The sequence below is a fragment of the Nannobrachium achirus genome (genome assembly GCF_963921795.1).
Source record: "Nannobrachium achirus genome assembly, chromosome: 21".
Lineage (NCBI taxonomy): Eukaryota > Metazoa > Chordata > Actinopteri > Myctophiformes > Myctophidae > Nannobrachium > Nannobrachium achirus.
In genome coordinates this window covers 57,637,798-57,647,635 of record NC_137828.1, presented here as the reverse complement: position 1 = coordinate 57,647,635, position 9,838 = coordinate 57,637,798, and the positions used below count along the sequence as shown (strand labels likewise).

The following is a 9,838-nucleotide window of genomic DNA, read 5'->3' as shown; positions in this document are numbered from 1 at the left end:
TGTTAAATACAATGTTCTGCAACACAGCATTACAACAGGGCTCTCTCATACACATTAAAGAGGAAGTGTCATGTAATTACTGTCAGAGTTTAAAATATAATAGGTGTCAATAAGTGCCAAAATGGAGTCTCACAAAAAGCTTGTTTCCATTGTGGTCCAATATAAAACAGAAGACACCCAACAAACTACAAACAGACGCCATACAAAAACACTATAATTGTGTTGTTAATGACTAGTATTTCTAGAAGAAATACAATTTGGTGCTCTGGCTTGTAAGTCCAAATTGCATTGGTGGAGCTAAGTTAAGCCCCAAGGCCTTTACACAAAACAACAGAAGGAATGGAAGCAGACCCAGAAACAAAGTGAGCCATAGGCTATATAGCCCACAGCACATTTTATTTTACCTTTATCCCTTAATCATCATCATTAAAACAAGACCATACAGGTATGTCGTCAAACTCGTCATTGTGTATCCTGAAGTCACCTCGGGTTTGTATATGATGATACTTGTTAGTACAATATTGTTGAAGGCATCCTTCAGTCATGTTCACTAACAATGTTTTGTTTTTAATTTAGTTCTCTTTTTTTACATGTATAGATTAGAATAGAAGAATAGATTTTATTTGCCAATCCTATTCTGTTTTCGAATGCTTAGGAAGTCTTGGAGCTCTTTAAAAAAAGAAGAAAATAACTAAGTACTTCAGATTCTAACTAATACCAGTGCAATTCATCTATCATGATGATTCAGTTCACCTATACTTCCTATATATGCACAATATGTGATGTGTAATATTGTCCTTAATGTGTTGGGCTACTAATTGCACAGTGGCAGCATATTAAGGTCAAGTATGGAAATTACACTGTAGCCTTATGTAACATCTCTTTGTGACACCTGACCTGGTGATTGTCCATTCAAATTAATCCAAATATCAGATTGTCCTGGGAAGACACGCTTGCTTCCCCGTGGAGGAAGTTGGATTGTCATTAACAGACCCCCCTGCCCTGGGAGAATGATTAATCTTTGTCCAGAGTCTAATGGCTTTGACATAAACAAAACCCAGGACAGGACCAAAGGTTTGTCTCGCATCACAAATAAAACATACTGTAAGCTCACAGACATCCCTAGGCTACTGGGAGTTGTTTGGGTCAGCAGTGGCATCCCAATTATCATTTATTATCATTTTATATGTCATAAATGTTGACACCTAAAGCAGGGTTTCTCAAAGTGGGTGCTGCGGTAGGCACCGCATAGGGCATAAGGTGCCGTGACCCAGGGGTGCCTCAGAATGCTTTAATAAATATCTGGAATTCATCCATATCACTTGGACCTGAGTTACATTGTACTTGGTGTGATCTTTCTCGGCCAAGTCTCCTCACCAAAAATGCAGATCTACAAGCTCCCAATGATTATGCGCCACAACGTGACGTGTTGTGAGCTTGTTAGATAGATAGGCTATTTTTCGTGAACGTTCCACCCAGAATAGGGATACTGGGTTTTAAGTGGTAAAATACCAAGTATAAAAGTTATGGAAACAGATATTCTCTAAAGCTTTCCTGTGGACACGGTGGTAACTCTGTGCAAATAGTTTTTTTTTGGAACAGAAGAAGATAACCTGCACAAGATAACCTGTTCCAGAAATTAAACAATGGGACATTTTTGTTATGATCTTTTGGGGCATAATAGTCCTGTTTTGACTGGGTCGAATTACATGTGCTTTCAAAACAGTAACTTAAGCCAAACTTTACGCACTAAATTACTTTAAGGAAAAGGATCAGTTTGTGTGCGTGTGTGTGTATGTGTGTGCGTGCAGTCTGGTTCTGAATGAGGTTACACCAAGGCCGGTGGTGTAAATTTAGCTGTTCTACCCAAACAACCTCTATGCTTCTATGGCGGGGGATCAGATGTACAGATGGCGTGGGGACAGCCAGGGTGGGGATGAGTTGTTTTTGACTTATCTGCCAACAACATACTTCACTCTTCAAGGGCACAGGTCACTTTACAGACCCTGCATGCTCACACTATGTTTACATTATGTCTGTGGCTCCCAAACCTTTCAGGTCAAGACCAAAAAGAGGAATGGAATTTATTAGATTTGTTTGTTTTAAAATGTATGAAAATATTTTAAAAAAAATATATACACACACACACACACACACACACACACACCCTAAGGACTAGAAACCATTGGCATCTAGACCTACTGCACATACAGTATAAACAGAGCTCTAAATTTGTATGCTATTGAAATTGTATTGAGAAAAAAGAAATGCTGATATTTGTTCCAAAAAGCTTCATACCCTGCCTGTATATACAGTACATAACGACAAAATGTGGCATAGCTCTGTTCACACAATGCTCTACCCCCTCCAACTGTATTATGTTCCCCATTTTAAACTGTTTTTATGTTTTGAAACTTGCTTTGGCAATGTAAACGTATGTTTTCACATGCCAATAAAGCTCCTTTGAATTGAATTGCATTAGAATAGATGCTATTGCTACATAATATTTCCTTCCCCTAACTGTTGTGTTTACTTTGCTGATGCAGTTGCTGACACTGAATATGTATTAGCATTCACATCATCATGCGTCTTCACACGACCGGGATAGTTTCCCAGTGGTTCTCAAAGTGGGGTCTGGGGACCCCTAGGGGTCCTTGAGGGGTTCCCCAGCTAAATTGGTTAATATAGCAAGCTCATGTGTCGAGATAGAACGGTTTGTGAGCTTGTAGATTTCATATGAATCTTCTCAATAACAGGTAAATTATTCACCTGTCATACATTGGGCCAACTCACATCCAAGATTGGAACGCTAACCTATGACAATCCACAGAAGAGGAAAAACAACCTAGTCTCTTAAATTATAACCCACCCAATTATAACTTATCCAAGAAAAGAAATTCAGATTTACCAAATGAAGTCACAATGATGCAATTAGGGCAAAGAAATCCTTTCTCACATAAGTAACTTGATTAACAAACTTAAGTTTAGTATAATGAATTAAGACAGTTTCCACATTTATTAGCTGTAATAAGAACATGAAATGTCTTTTTTTAATACCAATCAGCAGAGATAGCATGTTAAAAAAGTGATTCAGATGTTACACACGTAAAAAAAAAAAACATCACTATATGCGTCGTCGCTGTGATAACAGCAAGACATTACGTTAAAAGAAAAGCGTATACATAGTCATTAAAAAAGGTTAGTATGCTTAACTACATTAGCATTAGTGCTGAAACCTACCTAAAAAAAGGGATACAATAAAAATCCCCCTTTCAAGCTTAAGTATGGTTGTGTCGGTTCAGACACCCTCGTTGGACACAGGCGCAAGTCAGAGAAGTCTGCCAGAGTCCTATATACAGAGTTAGAGCCATGCCCGTGTTAATGACATAGAATTCCATTATATGGGGGTGGATACAAGAAGAATGGGCACTTGACCATTTTGTCCAAAATGTTATGTAAAAATGGTCTGAAGTAATGTATCTTTCAACTGTTTATACCCAAAATGATTGGATAAACAGGTTTTGTAGCAATTGTAGAAATATTTGGCCTTAATTGACGTTTTTAATTGTCATTTTTTGGGGGAAAATGACCTAATTTTACATCGAGGTGCCCACTCTTCCTTAGTGCCCAGTCTTCCCGGGTGTACATAACCAGCTATTCAAAGACACAAATCTCAGATCACCCCCGTTTTTAAAGACAGATCGTCATCACATCCTGATCAGGAAGCCACCGAACAACAAAAGCCCAAATGACAAGACTGATCAGGACAGTGCTAGCTTTGAATGACTAATCGCCATGTATTTCCCTCGTCCGACTTCCCCCGACTTTGGAACCCGCTGTGGGACGACGGCGGTGGTGTGACCCTCAGCAGCTCTGCTGGAGCCTGCGTGGGGGCCAGGAGGCCTGGCTTGGCTCAGCCCGGTCGCTCACTCCTCCGCGGGGGTGGACATCTTCACCAGGCTGTCGCTGTCGAACCTGAAGAGCCTCCAGCCCTCCTCCTGAGAGAGATCCTCGGCTCCACGGCGCTTGTAGAACTCGATGGACTTCTTGTTGTCCTCGGCCACGATGAAGTGCATGCTGCTGCAGCGAGTCTTCATCGCCGTCTGGAGCGTTGGGATGGAGGAGATGGAGGAGTCAGAAATCAGAAGGTGCAATACCAAACAAGTCACGGTTCAAGGCTGTGTACAGGTAAATGTGAAACTTGAAAAACAAGTATACTTACAAGACTGAGGAGCTTCAAGACCTCCGATCCGATTCCCAAGCCTGGATGGAGGAAAGAAGTGAAGAAACGCAAGTTGACAACAAAGCATTTAAATAGCCACAGGCAGATGGAACAATTGAAACATAAAGCACTTTTATGCAAAATAATTGCGATTATCTCAAATAATTGCGATTAGACAATTATGTAACAATTGTGACAGGCCTAGGGAGCGGCTCACCTCTGTACTCCTGCATGACAAAGAAGTCTTCCAGGTAGAGCAGTTTGCCGATCCAGGGGTCATAGGTGAAGTAGTACATCGCAAACCCCATCACCTTGGGACCTGAACACAGTGAGGGGAATGGGGAGTGTGTGTCATTTTGGCTGCAGTTTACAATGCGTGTGCAACGTGCATATAGAGCAGGGGTTTTCAAACTTTTTTGACTCTGGTCACCCCTGTAAATAACCTTTACATCCACACAGTACCCCCTGAATTACACTGTTAATTTTTTGAATCTTGCATCATATTACGCAACGTAAATATGCACGTTTCCACCTGAAATACTGTAGGCTATGTCACAGAGAAATATCCGTTTCTATCAGAACTGACTGGAAATACTGTTAACTTTATACTTGACATTTAATTCAAATTATTCTGCGGCACCCCTGGACGGGCATCACGGCACCCTAGGGTGCCGCAGCACCCACTTTGGGAAACCCTGGCATAAAGATGTCCTTACCGCTCTCCTCTCCTTGGCTCTCTGCCACGATGCAGTGGTAGAATGGCTGCTCACCGAATCCGTCTTCCAGGAGCTCTGCAAACAACGGTGACGTGTGTAAACACTTGGGTGAGCATGTATGCCTGCAGTGCACATATACATGTAGTACGTGTGCTCCGTTTGTTTGTGTTATCGAAGTTGCTTAAGTTATCAATAAAAGCTCACCTTTCTCAGTCAGACGAACTTGATGTTCCATGTCTTCGTACTTCGCAAGTTCCTAAAAATAAGACAGAAATCCGGCTTAATCCTCAGTGTATGTATTGCTACTAGCATTGATTATATTGTATGTCTTTAAATGTCTCGATGAATTGATTACAAAGGGCCATAATGGGGGGAAAAACCCTTGGGGATTTTTGTGTTATCCATAGCACTACTGTGTAATCGTACCACAAGGCAAACTGCCATGTATAGCAGTCAAGTATTCAATCAATTAATGCAGGCCTATTTATTTCTCAAAAATGCCAGATTGTGAGTGACCACTTTTAAGGGGATTTTTTTTGTTGTCTAAACCTAGATGTGAGAATGACCATATTAGGCATTCCTGTGTCCGGGTAGAGCTGCATCAGTGTGAGGAAGTGAGTCAGTAGAGAGGCCTGGAGGGCCAGGAGCCAACAAAGAGCTTTTGCTTCCTCCAACATTCGTCATCAGTCATCACACCATAGTACACGTCTGTCACAGTGTTGCCATGTCTGCTTATTATAAGCGACTTTTTGGGCTCGTTTTCAAAGTGTTTGTTGCTTATTTTGGCTTGAGCCCAGTGGTGGTTCGGTTCGAAACATCACTATATTTTCAAATAGCCAGATTTTTTGGACCAGAATTTTTTGGACACACCCGACTTGTTTTGCTTATCCTAAAGGTCTCAAGAATCTCAAGAACAGATATACAATTGGTGTAATATATCACTTATATGCCGATATATCATTTTGGTTGACCAGTTGAAACACCTTTTAACCCATTTATCAGCTAAAATATACAATAAAGAATATCATGGTTACTGCACTTTGGCTTTGTAGGGTAGGTTTAAAGTGCTCGTGTACCGAATAAGTCGTCTCCTTTGGGCTTGTTTACATAGACGTGGCAACGCTGAGTGAACGGTCCGGGTACATTTCCTCATCATGGAGGGATGAAAGGTTTATCTTAATATTCTTATCTCGTCTGTGTGTGTCATGATGCCACCCTAACGGACAGCCAGACAAAAATGCAGGGCAGTAAACACGGTTAAGACCATGATGTTGACAAGACTGCTATTATTATCCTCCAAATAAATAACTTGTGATCTATTCCAACTCCCGACCAGGCAGTGTTGTGTTGCCAGATCTAACTAGAAGAGAAATTAGCAACCAAGGGTAAATGAAAACCAAAAGCCCCTAAAGCAGCGACCAAATTGTATTGTTATGTTTTTTGTGGACCCCAGGAAGAGTAGCTGCTACTTTGGTGGCAGCTAATGGGGATCCGTATGAATAAAGAATAAAGAATAAAAAATAGGTCCATACGAGCTTTTTTTTTAAACTACTCAATTCAATGGATCTTTACTGGCATGAGAAAACATAGCTTACGTGTCGGAATATAATGAAAATAGAGTTTAACATTCTAACAGCACAAAAAGGAAGGAACTTTCTCCGGCACAAAACATTTTCAGATGTGGGGGTTGGGGGGAACAAATTACATGACAATTATGTGAAAGCAATACATTATACAGGAAAAAACACGCCTATTAGTATTAAGTCGCTTATAATGTTGCTGCAGGGACATGGCATCCCTGCAGCAACAACACTCTCTCCCTGCGTTTTAACAGCCGGCGACAAAAGATGACAGTTACTGCGTTGTTGTCAATGGGACCCGGAAAACTACTGGCAGACGTTTTTCACCATCGCCTCATCGCTTGGTATCGCCAGTAGTTTTCCGGGTCCCATTGACAACAACGCACTTCCGGATACAGCCGACCGTCGCCCGCTGTTAAAACGCACCGCCTCTCTTCTCTCTCGGAGGCCTACTAATAAACCAACCTTTATGAGTCGCAGTATGTCGGGCACGTCTTTGGGCTCAGCCTTTCGCAGCTTATACTTATCCATTTTCTTCTTTTACTCTTTTTCCCTTTTCTCACTAGACCTCTATATGTGAAGTGAAGCAGGAGGATTTTCTTCATTCGCTTGTAGGGGGGGTCACCCTCCACTAGATGAGCATGAGGATCCGTGCGCGGCCGACGGGGAGAATTGCATGCAGCAAGAAGCGAGATCAGCTGTGGTTTAGTCTGTCTCTTTGTTTCTGCAGGGCTTTTTATAACCTAGCATTGGGGGAGGGGCCAACCCACCCCGGAACTAACTGCACGCTTTCCTGACCAATCAGGATGGACGATGGGCGTGTATCTGTTCTGCATAGCATGAGGCAAGAAGACCCAAATTCAGAGTGATGTTTAACTCAAAGATTTTCCATCTGGGGGTCCCTGGAACAAAATATTTTGAGATGGGGGTCCACGGCCAAGTAGGCCTACATATCATTTTGGGGGTCCTTAACATGACAAAGTTTGAGAACAAATAAGTCCTGTCCTATAGTAGGCCTAACTAGCCGTAACCCAAATCCTGACCATAACCTTCAACCTTGGGGGAGTTGTTCACTCCCAAAATGCCCCCCCCCCCCCCCCCCCCACCTCCCCTATTGATTACTCACACCATGGATGGTAATAATATTTTTAGTTTTTGTCACTTTCCTAAGTCAAAGGTGTTATTACAATAGATTTGCCCCCATTGATTCCAGATGGGTACCCCATCCGGACAACTCTCTCTCTCTCTCTCTTAGAGGCCTAACCATAGAGGTAATATAAGCAACTAACCAACCTTTATGAGTCCCAGTATGTCGGACACATCCCTTCCGCAGCTCATAAGGGATATTCCACTTTCAAAAAGCTTTTGGTCATTTTATTGTCTAATCAGGCTTTTATGAACACCTTGGACAGTTTTTATATATTTCATTTTTTCCATTTTCCCAAATAATTATATATATATTTTTTAAATGAAAAAAGTTATTGAAAAAACACGGCCTGCTCACATATTAGGAGGGTAGTATGAGTCACTAGAAAAATAATGGGTGTTTTTAATGAATCTATCATATGGAGTTTGAAGTTACAATGGATGTGTATGTGGAGAGAAGCCCATAAACTGTTTCCCTGTTGAAAGTGGAATATCCCTTTAATGTCCATTTTCGGGGTCATTATGGGGGTGAAAGTGAAATACTCAAAGCAGTGTCTAAACGTAACCATACTAACAGAGCCTGAAGTACTGCACATCACAAATGGCACATGAAGAAGCCCATAGACAGGTTACCGATGCACATTTTAGGTGTGTCTTTCTCTACCTGGTTTAATCCATGGTTTAATCCACACACATACTCGAAACTGGTAAAAGAAAACAAAGCCAATCCTTACCTCCCTCTGACCTTTCTACTGTAAATACCTTCTATTTTGCCATAGGCTTTTGGGTGTATCCTTTTAGTGTACCAGTGAACTGTAGCCTACTGTCACGAAACTGTCTACTAGTATAGGATTTAAACCCAAGAAAGCACTATGGTCTGTTTACAATGGGGTCCTTTGTACTCAATTCATTTAGACCTGTTATTTGATTGTAATGTTGATATTCTGTCAATAATATATACTATTTTTTAAACTCAGAATTGGGAAGAAAATCCATGTTAGTTAGCTGGAATCAAAAAGATAAAAACAATAGGCCTAACTAACTGAAACTTGATTGAGTGTTTACAAAACTAAATAAAATCATTATGCAATTTGATTGATTGGTTGGTTGATTTGATTGATTGATTGATTGAATACTTTATTAGCAGTTTACAACAAACAAACAAAAAACACACATGAAAGTACAGTTCAATACAAGGTCTCAGCCTGCTAAGAGGATTTAAACCCAAGAAAGCCTATATGGTTTGTTTCAATTCATGGAAAAATACTAGTAAGACACCTCAGAGTGAATTTTGACCTCAGGGTGACATGCGACCTCGCCCTAAAGCTCATGATGTATCACTATAGTATGTGATGCGCTGTGAGCTTGTAAAAATACGTGTTCAAACTTTACAGGAGTAGGATTAGTTGGCCAAAAGTTAGTTTAGCAAAAATCGGCCTCCTGGTGGTGCTAGAACCGGCCCATGTGAAAAGATTTGGGGCAGAGGTTTCTGAATTGGTATCCACAGGGAGTGTGTGTGCACAGTTTGGCAGCGACCGGGCCAACGGTGCCGGAGATTAGCTGGTAACAAACTGGATGGATGGACGGACAGACAGACAGACAGACAGACAGACAGACAGGGGTGAAAACATAGTCTCCCCATGCCTTTTAATTATTTTATTATGACTCTGGAGTGGACCCCAACTCTATGCTCTGGAGCAGGGGTCTTCAATGTTTTCAGGCCAGGGACCCCCAAACTGATGGGGCGATGGAGCAGGCTACAATATTGTATATTTATGTATAAAATTGTGTTTCATAAACATACCATGTTATTGTGCATTCAATACTATGCTATTATTAAACATTATTACATTACTATTTTAAAAATGCATGTGGCCGTACCACTGCCATTTATAAACATACCTTATTAACTGAGAACCAATGTCAATGCTATCAATCTATCACAGTCTGTCAACTGCACAATAATCATGTATACAAGCTATTCAAAAGAGCCATAATCATGTATCCCCCCCCCCCCCCCCCCCCCCTACAAACATTTCGGGGACCCCCTGCAGTATCCCCGCGGAGGCCTAGGGGTCGCGGACCCCCTGTTGAAGACCTCGCATCACCAGTCTTTCTTTTTTTTTTTTATCACCAGTCTTTCCCATCGGAGGAAACCTGCTGGACTTACGTCA

At 41.3% G+C, this 9,838-nt stretch overlaps 1 protein-coding gene across 1 annotated transcript; it reads right to left on the bottom strand.

Moving 5' to 3' along the window:
- Positions 1-3,003: 3,003 nt before the first annotated feature.
- Positions 3,004-7,212, bottom strand: LOC308306880 (diamine acetyltransferase 1-like). Its single transcript, XM_080751935.1, has 6 exons — positions 6,984-7,212; positions 5,143-5,194; positions 4,939-5,013; positions 4,440-4,541; positions 4,223-4,263; positions 3,004-4,103 (listed from the first exon to the last, which is right to left on the bottom strand). The coding sequence occupies exons 1-6, from the start codon at positions 7,047-7,049 to the stop codon at positions 3,927-3,929; spliced, it is 513 nt and encodes a 170-aa protein (XP_080608061.1). The 5' UTR covers positions 7,050-7,212; the 3' UTR covers positions 3,004-3,926.
- Between the last annotated feature and the right edge of the window lie 2,626 nt (positions 7,213-9,838).

What these genes read in the sequence shown, in the direction of transcription:
- LOC308306880 (XM_080751935.1), bottom strand. Translation starts at nt 7,049, where the DNA reads ATGGATAAGTATAAGCTGCGAAAGGCTGAGCCCAAAGACGTGCCCGAC. An exon ending in ACATACTGCGACTCATAAAG is followed by an intron (nt 5,195 to 6,983) that starts GTTGGTTTATTA and finishes TCTTATTTTTAG; the next exon opens with GAACTTGCGAAGTACGAAGA. An exon ending in TCTTGAAGCTCCTCAGTCTT is followed by an intron (nt 4,104 to 4,222) that starts GTAAGTATACTT and finishes CCAACGCTCCAG; the next exon opens with ACGGCGATGAAGACTCGCTG.